The following is a 12,477-nucleotide window of genomic DNA, read 5'->3' as shown; positions in this document are numbered from 1 at the left end:
AAGTAATAATACATGAAATTAGGGGCTTCCAACCCACCCTCGCTTTTATTTTTTGAAGGGTTGAAAGGCTTATTTTGGGTTTTTTATTTCTAGCATAGAATTTTGTAATTGCTAAGTCTAATCTTTTGAACCATTGCGTTGGTGGTTTCAGTGGGATCATAGAGAACAGATAGTTTATTTTAGGTAAGATTTTCATTTTAACTGAGGCTATTCTGCCAAGGAGTGAGATGGGGAGATTGTTCCATCTCCGCAGATCTTCTGTGACTTTATCCAACAGCGGATTTAGGTTCAGATTAATTAATTCATTTAGGTTTGGTGATATATTTAAGCCTAGATATTTAACTGTATTTGTGGGGGAGGGGTATTGTGGGTTTTGGCTTGCCGGGTTCCATTAATTTTTTGTTAATGGAAGGATTGATGATTTTGACCAGTTAATCGAATACTCTGATAATTTAGAGAAGCTGTTTATTAGTTTAAATAATTCTTCTAATGAGGATTGGGGTTCTTCCAAATAGAGTAAAATATCAGCCGCATAAAGATTAATTTTGTGTTCTGAAATGGATGAGTGGATTCCTTTAATAACAGTATTCTGACGAACAGCTGCTGCGAGAGGTTCAACAAATATTGCAAAAAGCAAAGGTGAGAGTGAGAAACCTTGTGGAGATCCATTGTATGAATGATTCTCCAAAGCCAAATTTGCCAAGGACAGCAAGGAGGAATGACCAGTTGACTCTATCAAATGCTTTTTCTGTGTCAAGTGACATGATTATTGTTTTCTTTTTAGAGTTCTGTGCCATGTTGATTAAATTAAAGTCTTCTAACATTGTCTGTGGAGTGTCTATTTTTAATAAATCCTGTCTGGTCTTGGTATATAATTGACTGTACTACTTTCTCTAACCTGGAAGTGAGTGCTTTGGAAATAATTTTTGTCTGTGTTAATAAGTGAAATGGGACGGTAGCTTAAGGGTAACATGGGGTTTTTGTCTGGTTTAAGTAATAATTTAATGTTTGCTGTATTCATGTGGCCTCCTACGTAACCTTTATTTTTAATCTCTGTTACTACTCTGAAAAGGAGCGGAGCCAGCATTGACCAGAAATGTTTTAGGAATTCAGCAGGGAACCCATCTGGACCGGGTGCTTTGCCTGTTGACATGCTATCCAAAGCATTTTGTAGTTCTTGTAAGGTTAATGGTGAGTCTAAGGTGGTTTTCTGATCTATGGTGAGCTGTGGTAGGTTTAAGTTATTGAGGAAGGTTTTAATATCTTCAGGGTCAGGGTTTAAGTTTGATGAGTATAGGTTTTGATAATAATCATGAAAAACCTTAAGGTAAGTTTAAAGTTTTACCTGAATTATCAGAAATTGCCGCTATGAAATAGTTTTTTTTGTTGTGTTTAAGCTGATTTGCTAAATATTTGCATGATTTATTATTGTAGTCCACGTTTTTGTACCATAATTGCTGCTAAATAAAATCAGTTTTTTTTAGATAAAATGATGTCCAGATTAAGTTTTTATATATTGGAGTTTTTTTAATAAAAGTTCAGATGGGTTAGCTGCGTATTTTTTGTAAGTTTCTTAATTTTTTCTTCAATCGTTTTTTTCTGCTATCCGTTCCTGTTTTTTCTTGTAAGAAGAGTATGATATAATCTTCCCTCTGATGACAGCCTTGCCGGTTTCCCAGAGTAAGGACACTTCCAGAGAATCGTTTGTTAATAGAAAGTCCTCCCATTCTTTTCTCATCATTTTACCAAATTTCCCAGATCCCAAGGGAAGTGGGAGACATGGAGTCCGAGTGGACCATGTTCTCCTCCTCCATTGTCGATGCGGCTGTTCGCAGCTGTGGCCGTAAAGACTCTGGTGCCTGTCGTGGGGGCAATCCCCGAACCCGGTGGTGGCGCCCGGAAGTAAGGGATGCCGTCAAGCTGAAGAAGGATACCTACCTGGCCTTTTTGGGTGGTAGGACTCCGGAGGCAGCCGAGAGGTACCGGCAGGCCAAGCATGCTGCAGCCCGCGCGATTGCTGAGGCAAAAACTCGGGTCTGGGAGGAGTTCGGAGAAGCCATGGAGGAGGACTATCGGTCGGCCTCGAAGAGATTCTGGCAAACCGTTCGGCGCCTCAGGAGGGGGAAGTAGTGCTTCACCAACACTGTTTACAGTGCTGGGGGGAGCTATTGACCTCAACTGGGGATGTTGTCAGGCGGTGGAAGGAGTACTTCGAGGGTCTCCTCAATCCCACCGCCATGTTTTCCAATAAGGAAGCAAAGGATGGGGACTCAGAGGCGGACTCGCCCATCACCCGGGCTGAAGTCTCCAAGGTGGTTGGAAAGCTCCTCGGGGGTAGGGCTCCGGGGGTGGATGAGATTCATCCTGAGTACCTTAAGGTTCTGGATGTTGTACGACTGTCTTGGTTGACACGTCTCTGCAACATCGCGTGGCAGTTGGGGACAGTGCCTCTGGATTGGCAGACTGGGGTGGTGGTCCCTCTCTTTAAGAAGGGGGATCGGAGGGTGTGCTCCAACTACAGAGGGATCACAAGGCAAGGTCGACTCCAGGGTGCTGGAGAGGAGGATCCGGCCAATAGTCGAACCTCGGATTCAGGAGGAACAATGCGGTTTCGTCTTGGACCTGGTCCAGTTTCATCCTGGACCAGCTCTATACCCTTCATCGGGTGCTCTAGGGTTCGTGGGAGTTCGCCCAACCAGTCCACATGTGTTTTGTGGATCTGGAGAAGGCGTTCGACCGTGTCCCTCGTGGTGCCCTGTGAGGGGTGCACCGGGAGTATGGGGTCCGGGGCCCTTTGCTAAGGGCTGTCCGTTCCCTGTATGAACGCAGCAGGAGCCTGGTTCGCATTGCCGGCAGTAAGTCAGACCTGTTCCCAGTGCATGTTGGTCTCCGCCAGGGCTGCCCTTTGTCACCGGTTCTGTTTATTATTTTTATGGATGAGGATCAGCACCTCCAAATCTGAGGCCATGGTTATCCACCGGAAAAAGGTGGCTTCCCCTCTCTGGGTCGGTGTAGAGTCCTTGCCTCAAGTGGAGGAGTTCAAGTATCTCGGTGTCTTGTTCACAAGTGAGGGTTGGATGGCGTGTGAGATCGATAGACAGATCGGTGCGGCGTCAGCAGTGATGCGTCGCTGTATCGGACCGTCGTGGTGAAGAGGGAGCTGAGTCGGGGGGCAAAGCTCTCAATTTACTGATCAATCTACGTTCCTACCCTCACCTATGGTCATGAGATTTGGGTAATGACCGAAAGGACAAGATGGCGGATGCAGGCGGCCGAAATTAGTTTCCTTCGCAGGGTGGCTGGGTGCACCCTTCGTGATAGGGTGAGAAGCTCAGTCACTCGGGATGAACTCGGAGTAGAGTCGCTGCTCCTTCACGTCGAAAGTAGCCAGCTGAGGTGGCTTGGGCATCTGTATTGGATGCCTCCTGGCATGTCCTACTGGGAAGAGGCCTCGTGGAAGGCCCAGGACATTCTGGATGGACTGTCTCTGAGCTGGCCTGGTGTCGCCTCGGGGTCCCCCCAGAACGGCTGGAGGAGGTGTGTGTGGATCGGGAGGTCTGGGCATCTCTGCTGAGACTGCTGCCTCCGCGACCCGGCCCCAGATAAAAGCGGAACAAAATGGATGGCTGGATGGATGGATAGTAGAGCCCTAAACAGCTGGCCATCAACGTAAAGCTTGTCTACGACCAGTTAGGAATTAGAGCCTCTCTGTCGGTTTTCTTTCAAGATAGGATATAGGGTTTTTCGGTGTTCATTTATTTCTCGAGGGAATTGATCTTTCATGCCGAATTGCGTATTTTTAAGTTCCCAACCTTTACTTTTGACCTGCATTTTCTGTTGAAAGTGTTCAAATTTGGCAATGATAGGGCGTGGGTGGTTACCTCTGCGTGGACCGAGACAATGGACACGGTGAAAGGTGATGTTTTTCACGGTTTCTGCCAGGATTTTAAGTGCAGACGACATGAAGTTTTTCAGCAGAGCCTCTGGGTCGTCATTGGGGGTTCCTGGGATACCTGAGAAGATCACGCATACTGCGAGATTGGATATCCAGGACTGTCTCTATAAGAAGCTTGTTTTCATTTTTCAGTTCTTTTACCTCCGAGGTCACCACAAATGAAGCCAAATGGATATCTTGATTGACATTTTGTAAGTACTGAATTTGTTGGTATGCAAATTCCAGGCTGGTTTTCCTTTCCTGAAAATCTTGGTGCAGTAAATCGACCACACCCAGCCTCTTATTGATGGATTTTAGGACCTCCGTGTGAGACTCTGCCTCCAGATCTGACGTGTCTGTTGATGTCGATGATGAATTTTTTTGGCGTTTTGCAGACTTTCCTGATGTACTCACGGTTTTTGGTCCGGTTTCCATCACGTACTCGGCGTAATATCGGTCGATGAACTCTTCGAGGTCCTCCACTCTGGCTGGCGAGAGGGCACGTGGTCGGCTCTCGTTTGTGCCGTGGATTTAACGGTAAGAAGCGTTAATATGTGCAAGTAAACAAAGTTGGCAGACTAGTCAAGGCAGCGAGCCTCCATGTTGAATTTTCACAGACTGTCACTTGACTCTCAGAACATCTCGCGTGACTTACCTCTCTCCTCTTCCATCATGTACTGAGATTTGAAGAGAAACTCAGTACAATGTGAACTCAGACCGTGACACCGGAGTGTGTGTCAGACAGCAAGGCCTACACCCAATCACACACACCCTCATTCACTCATTCTCTGGTCCTACCAGAAACCACCTAAAGAGTTAGAACATTTAAAAGTAAAATTATGACATATTAAATAGATTTTAAAAATAAAGCCTTTTATTAACTATGTGATGTGCTCGCTGCTCATCTGCAAGTTTTTTTTTTTATGTCCCTGTATTATTAGCAATGAAATGCTGGGATTAAAGTATTTCGTTTTTACTGGTCTTTTAACCTTTTTAATATTTTATTGGTCTTAACTTGAATATTGAATTTAATCCAAGTGTGAGGTCAATGTGATAGTTAGCTGCTGTGATAGTTAGCTGCTGTTGTAGTTGGCTGCTGTTATAGCTTGCTGCTGTTATAGTTGGTTGCTGTGATAGTTAGCTGCTGTTGTAGTTAGCTGCTGAGATAGTAAGCTGCTCGGGGACGATGAGGCTGCTTTCGTTCCGTGAGTACCGCAGATGGCCGGATCTACAAATGCATCAACAGACGGTGGAGACACTGCTCCTAACCTGTCATCAGAGAAAGACAATTTGCTACTAAACGGCAACAAAAAAATTAACAAACTACGGGAAGACATTCATCGCCTTTCTAACGAGCTAAAAAAGAAAGATGAATTACTCACCAAACATACAGACACTGTTGTACAGCAGTCAGTAGCGCTGTCATCCTTCCTCTTTAATAATCCATTTGACAATGACACAGTTCCCTGGGAGAATCCGGGTCCAGGACTGTCCTGTTCCACACCACGCCTGCCATCGTGGGCTGAGGTTGTTGTCTGCAGACATAGATGACAGAATAACACAGAAAGTGGTGTTCCTCCTCCTCCGCTTACTCTCCACAATCGTTTTGAAGCTCTCTCATATGAAAACGGGGACAAACTCAGTCCAATGAAGCTGACCGAAACAACCACCAAAATAACGCCTCTACCACCACCTGGATTAAATTCTCACCAGCCGAAAACCTCCTCTGTAGCCCTTCAAAACCTCCTCAAAGCTGCAGTCCAGAGGCATGCTACTGCAGCACCACTTCAATGCCATCTGATGACGGAGGATCACCCACCGACATCAGCAACCCTCGCGCCGTTAGAAGCAGAACCTTCTCTTTAATGTTCTAAAGGCAAGTGGGAAATCAATTTTAATTTCTGGCCCTCTTCCTACATTAAATAGGGGTATAGAACGATTTAGTCGCCTACTACAGCAGCAAAACTTCTTACAATCCTGCTGCAAACTCCATAATTTCACATTTAATGATAATTTTGATTTCTTTTGGAAACACACTGATTTATCCAAAAAAAACAGTGTCCACCCTAATTTACATGGAGCACAAATGCTAAAATTAAATCTAGTCTGTGATTCACAATTCCACAAGCGCATGACTAGCTGAGAATAAACCGGCAGTTACAACAAACACTTCTATAGATAAGCCCCTTACTCAAAACATAGAGCAATTATACATCATTAACACTGTGCTGAGCAGTATAATAATAAAAATCTCATCAAAATTAAAACTACAAACAGAACACAATACAATGAAAAAACCATTAAATGTGGACTATTAAATATCAGATCACTTTCATCTCAATCCCTCTTAGTGAGTGATCTTATAAATGACCATCAATTAGGTGTACTGTGCCTCACAGAGACTTGGCTCAAAAATGAAAATTTTATTGCTCTTAATGAAGCCAGCTCTCCCAATTATGGTAATCACCATATTCCCCGTGAGAGTGGTCGGGGAGGAGGAGTAGCAGCAGTTTTTCACTCAAACTTATCAGTTACCCCAAAAAGCAAACCTAACCAAAATTCATTCGAAAGCCTCTCACTTGAAATTGGTAATCCCAAAAACAAGATAGAAAAACCCACTTTACTGGTTATAGTTTACCGTCCTCCTGGTCCATTATCGGAGTTTCTCTCTGAATTATCTGACTTTCTCACTGATCTAGTGCTGAGCACTGATAAAGCTATCATAGTAGGTGATTTTAACATTCATGTTGATAATGAAAACAACAGCATAAATAAATATTTTACCTCACTATTAGATTCAATCGGTTTCACACAAAATGTAAACAAACCAACTCATTGTCATATTCGTACCCTGGACCTTGTTCTAACATATTGTTTAGATATTGACCACCTGACAATATATCCTCAAAATCCTATTCTTTCAGATCACTTCCTGTTATCCTTTGAATTCAAAATATCAGCCTGCTTAAATTCTGAGAGAAGAGTACACTATAGTAGATCACTGTCTGAAAAAGCTGTAGCTATATTTAAAGATTTAGTTCCATCATTGCTTACCTCTGATCCATATGATGTCGCAACAGAAAGGAGCTATCAATGTCTAACAACAGAGAAAATGGATTTTCTTGTCAACAGTGCAATGTTGTCACTGCACACAGCTCTGAAAACTATTGCTCTGCTTCAAAAGAAGACGAGATGTTATAAAAAGGTAGCTTCCTGGTATAATTCTGAATTGCGTCATTTAAAACAGGCATCGCGGAAATTGGAAAGGAAGTGGCTCTCTTCAAACATGGTAGAAGTTCATATAGCCTGTAGAAAGAGTTTAATTTATTTTAAAAAAAAAAGCTCTTTGCAAAGCTAGAACTTCCTATTACTCAACTCTAATAGAAGAAAACAAAAATAATCCTGGGTTTTTATTCAACACTGTAGCCAGGCTCACCAAAAGCCACAGCTCTGTCGAACCCTCTATTCCTGTTAACCTGAGCAGTGATGACTTCATCAACTTCTTTACTGATAAAATTCTAACAATTACAAACAAAGCTAATGCCCTTTGCAGGAATGCTCAATTATTTCTTAAACAAAGCAGCTCCTGAAATATCCCCAACATGCAGCTTTTATTTACATAGTTTCACTCCACTTGGTCTATCTGAACTGACCTCAATAGTTAGTGCTTCTAAACCAACAACCTGTCTTTTAGATCCAATTCCAACTCCACTATTTAATTATGTTCTTCCACTAATTAGCACTAATATGGTGAACTGTATTAACACATCTCTAGTAACAGGTTATGTACCACAGGCCTTTAAAACGACTGTAATCAAACCTCTCCTTAAAAAACCTACCCTCGATCCAAGTGACTTGTCCAATCATAGGCCAATATCCAATCTCCCTTTTGTTTCCAATTTCTTGAAAAAGTCATTGCAAGTCAACTATGTGATCACCTACCTAGGAACAATTTATACAAGAACTTTCAGTCTGGCTTTAGAGCCTATCACAGCACAGAGACTGCCTTAGTAAAAGTGACCAATGATCTGCTCTTAGCCTCAGACAGAGGGTTGATCTCGGTTCTGGTGCTCTTGGATCTCAGTGCAGCTCGATACAGTGGATCATGATCTACTGCTGCAGAGACTGGAAAGTGTTTTTGGGATTAAAGAAACAGCATTGGGTTGGTTTAAATCCTACCTATCAGACAGAACCCACTTTGTTCATGTTAATAATCTCTCCTCAGCGCATGCCAGAGTTAATCATGGAGTTCCACAAGGTTCAGTTTTCGGACCAATACTATTTACATTATATATGCTTCCACTAGGTAACATTATCAGAGAACATGATACAAAGCTCTACATGATCAAGCTCCTGTATATCTTAGAGACCTGTTAGTACCCTATCGTACGGGCAGATCACTCCGCTCTCAATTTGCTGGCCTTCTGGAAGTTCCTAACGTGTCTAGAAATAGAACAGGAGGAAGAGTTTTCAGCTACCAGGCCCCTCGCCTTTGGAACCATCTTCCAGTCTCAGTACAAGAGGCTGCTACTCTCTCCACCTTTAAGGCTAAACTCAAAACCTACTCATATGCTGAACCGTATACCGTATAAAAACATTAACTTAACGGCTAGAGCAGACATGAGCTCGTCCTTAAACGGTCGCATTTTAGAGTCCCTGGAGTCACTATTAGATTGCATATAAACTGGAAGAGATTCAAATTTTGATGTAGCTGGTTATGATTTACAGTCCGTATAAACAGGACTGAATCAAAACACAATCTGATCGCTAGAACGAACGGGCTCGTCTGTAAACGGTCGCATTTTCTGGTTCAATAAATGGGAAGAGATTCAAATTCTGATGTCGCTGGTTATGATTTACAGTCTGCACAAACAGGACTGAATCATAAGATAATCTAACCACTAGAGCGGACATAGGCTTGTCTGTGAACGGTCGCATTTACAGACCTTGGAGTCACTGTTAGCTCACCAATAACCAGGAAGAGATGTCACTTTTATAATAAGTGCTGACTAGGCCACTGGGAGTGAGGCCCAAGGCCAAGGCAGGCTGACTTAATAATACTGAATCATCTTTTTCTGCAGTCAGTGCCTTCTCCTCGCCCTTCTCTATTTCAGGTGTCGTGAAGCTGATGATGGCAGTTCGTGGTTCGCGGCTCAACTAGTCTGCAACACTCTGATGTTCTATCTCTCTATCCTGTTCTGTTGGTCTCTCTGTTGACTAACCCCAACCAGTCGATGCAGATGGCTGCCACCTCTGAACTTGGTTCTAACGGAACACATACAATATGACGATAAAAAAAACAAAAAACTCCTTAAAAATATACACAAACATACATGAAAATACACAAAAGAATTCCAAACACACAACAAAAGCGCACTTTGCTGTTTCATGCGTTAATGCTCAGATTGGTCTATATTCTAATGCTGACATGAATGTTGATCATGTGACCCTCAGATCAGATACAATCAGTTTTGTGGCTGCGCTGTGATAAAAGCTGTTCATCTCTAGGTTAGATCTTTTTCCTTCTAACAAAGGAAGACACATTTCTCCACAGATTGGTTAGAAACACTTGTATAATAATTGAGTCATATAGTGTGAGCAGTAAACCACTGGACCCATGTTGAGTTTGCTCGCTGCTTTTAAATGGATCCCAAGATGTCAGCTAGTTAATAATTAATTATCTAACCAATATTGCAATCTGTAAAAACAAACTGCAGAAGTGTAAAATGTTTAATGAAGAGCAAACTTTTTTAATACAACACAGATGAGATTTTAATATTTAAAAGTAAAGCAAGTAACACAAAATCTTTATAGTCATACTTTTAGAAGGTAAACAATTACACACAAAAAATCAATTGTAAAAACAAACTGCCAACTCTAAAACTTCTGCCAAAATCTGTTACATTAACTTACTGAAAGAAGTAACTTACAAAACTCTAACAACACTTAAAACTTCAACTATACCAAATCATATGTAGCTAAAAAAAAAAAAAAAAACAATGAAAAACTAATATTAAAATATTTACTACACACATAACATTTTAAAGTTTTTTGTGTATGAACTCTCACGTGGATCTTTAGTTCAGACTTCTTTTCATAACATTTCCATGTCAAACATCACATTTAAATAGTTTCTCTCTTGCGTGGATTCTAATGTGTTTCTTAAGGTTGCCCCTCTCTGTAAAACATTTAAAACAAACATCACATTTAAATGGTTTCTCTCCTGTGTGGAGTCTCATGTGTCTTTTCAGGTGAGCCTTTTGAATAAAACATTTATTACAAATATCACATTTAAATGGTTTCTCTCCTGTGTGGATTCTCATGTGTTTTTTAAGGGCAGACTTTTGATTAAAACATTTATTACAAACATCGCATTTGAATAATTTTTCTCCTGTGTGGATTCTCATGTGTAACTGCAGGTGACACTTTCGAATGAAACATTTACTACAAACTTTACATTTAAATGGTTTATCTCCTGTGTGGATTCTCACATGTGAATTAAGGCCAGACTTATCACTAAAACATTTACCACAAATGTCACATTTAAATGGTTTCTCTCCTGTGTGGATTCTCACATGTGAATTAAGGCCAGACTTATCACTAAAACATTTACTACAAACTTCACATTTAAATGGTTTCTCTCCTGTGTGGATTCTCACATGTGAATTAAGGCCAGATTTATCACTAAAACATTTACTACAAACATCACATTTAAATGGTTTCTCTCCTGTGTGGATTCTCACATGTGAATTAAGGCCAGATTTATCACTAAAACATTTACCACAAATGTCACATATAAGTGGTTTCTCTCCTGTGTGGATTTTCATGTGTTTTATAAGGTTAGACTTTTGACTAAAACATTTATTACAAACATCACATTTAAATGGTTTCTCTCCTGTGTGGATTCTCTCATGTAAATTAAGGCCAGACTTATCACTAAAACATTTACCACAAATGTCACATTTAAATGGTTTCTCTCCTGTGTGGATTCTCAGTCCTGAAGCTGCACTGAGTGATGCTTTCTCACCACCCACACATTCAGATCTCATTTTTACCTGAACCTTCTTCTTTGAACAAATCTGTTGAAATGAATTAATCTGTGTTTTGGAAGCTTTACATCCCATTTCAGCATTTTTACTTGAGTCAGACATCTTTCTATTTTTCCTGGTGGAGTCACAGTCAGCTTCAGTTTCAGTCTCTGACAAAGGTTTCTGCCAACAGTCTTCATCATCATCATCATCATCATCATCTTCAGCATCATCATCGCTACTACCTTCAGTCTGAGACGAGTCTGTTTCCGTTCCATCAGGACCTTGTAGTACTAAACTGCTTGGATCTGGGTTCTGGGCTGCTTCTGGTCCTTTGCTGTTAATTCCCACACTTTGTCTTGTCATTAATTCATTTAAACTGTAGGTTGAAGGTTCCTCCTTCATGTTCATTTCTGTTAGTTGTCTCCAGTGTAGCTGGGAGGCCTGAGGCTTCTCCTCTTCATCTTCACATTTAACAGGACAAGCAGCACTGTTTGTCTCCTGCTGCACACAAAGCTGCTTTTCCTCCTGACCTTCACTGAACATCTCTGGTTCCTCCTTTATGTGGAGACGCTCTGGGAGCAGCTGCTCCACATTCTTCCTCTCACTGAAAACACAATCAGTGACTGACGGCTGCTGGAGCTGTAATCTGTGCAGATGAACTTTGGGCATGAAAGCATCCAGCACAAGTTTTACACTTTGATCCATATTTGGAACAGATTGGTAACCTGAAGGTAGACACAAAACACAATATTACAAGAAAACTCAAACAATGTTTCTACTCATTTGACTTTAACAGAAAAAACCTAACTGTTGTTCAGCCTGTGTTTAATGTAATTTATTATTTATTTTATATTTAAGATCATGTATTATTAATTTCTTAAATGAGTTAATGTATTTTACTTAAAATGTTTTGTTTGCTAAAAAAAAAATAAAAATAAATATAAACACTAAAAAAATTAAATACTTTGTAATTTAGGTTAAATTATTGTGGAACTGAAACATTTCATTTCTTAACATTATAATAACCACTATGAGGTGATGTCATCATAAACCAACTGTCAGTAGTTTGTCCAAAAAACAACATTCATTTCTGTGACTCACTGAGGGATTTGAACCAGTTTCCCTTCATTCTGTTGTGCTCTCTAACTTTCCAGTGAAAACACTTACCTAATAGTCTACTGGTGTTATGGTGGAGACTGTTGTCAGGAAGGATCATTTTCATTTCACCATCCACTGGAACTTCTTGCACTCCATGTTCAGTCTTGATGGTTCGTAAAGGAGTGAATGTGTTTACTGATGTCCCTGCTGTCCTCTGATGGGACCAATATTGATTTCGTTCAAAGACAACATTTCTCTGTGGACTGCAGTGATCTTTAAAGGCTTGAAGAACATCCTCCATTGTCAGCTCATCTCCCTCACCTCTAACCGTCAGTGTGTTGAACACTTCCAGTGCATCCTCGCCGATGGTGTGGAGTAAAATGTCAATCTTTCCTTGTTCATCTTTCTCCCCTG

At 41.1% G+C, this 12,477-nt stretch overlaps 1 protein-coding gene across 1 annotated transcript; it reads right to left on the bottom strand.

Annotated features, from left to right (window-relative positions):
- Positions 1-9,810: 9,810 nt before the first annotated feature.
- LOC114473044 (zinc finger protein OZF-like) lies at positions 9,811-11,360 on the bottom strand. The gene has a single exon (XM_028462434.1). The coding sequence runs from the start codon at positions 11,326-11,328 to the stop codon at positions 10,045-10,047; it is 1,284 nt and encodes a 427-aa protein (XP_028318235.1). The 5' UTR covers positions 11,329-11,360; the 3' UTR covers positions 9,811-10,044.
- Between the last annotated feature and the right edge of the window lie 1,117 nt (positions 11,361-12,477).

The sequence above is a fragment of the Gouania willdenowi genome, chromosome 12 (assembly GCF_900634775.1).
Source record: "Gouania willdenowi chromosome 12, fGouWil2.1, whole genome shotgun sequence".
NCBI classification, from domain to species: Eukaryota; Metazoa; Chordata; class Actinopteri; order Blenniiformes; family Gobiesocidae; genus Gouania; species Gouania willdenowi.
The sequence above is the reverse complement of the archived record's forward strand: the minus strand, read 5'-3'. Positions and strand labels throughout refer to the sequence as shown.

Coding starts and splice junctions, on each gene's coding strand:
- LOC114473044 (XM_028462434.1), bottom strand. CDS start 11,328: ATGACAAGACAAAGTGTGGGAATTAACAGCAAAGGACCAGAAGCAGCC.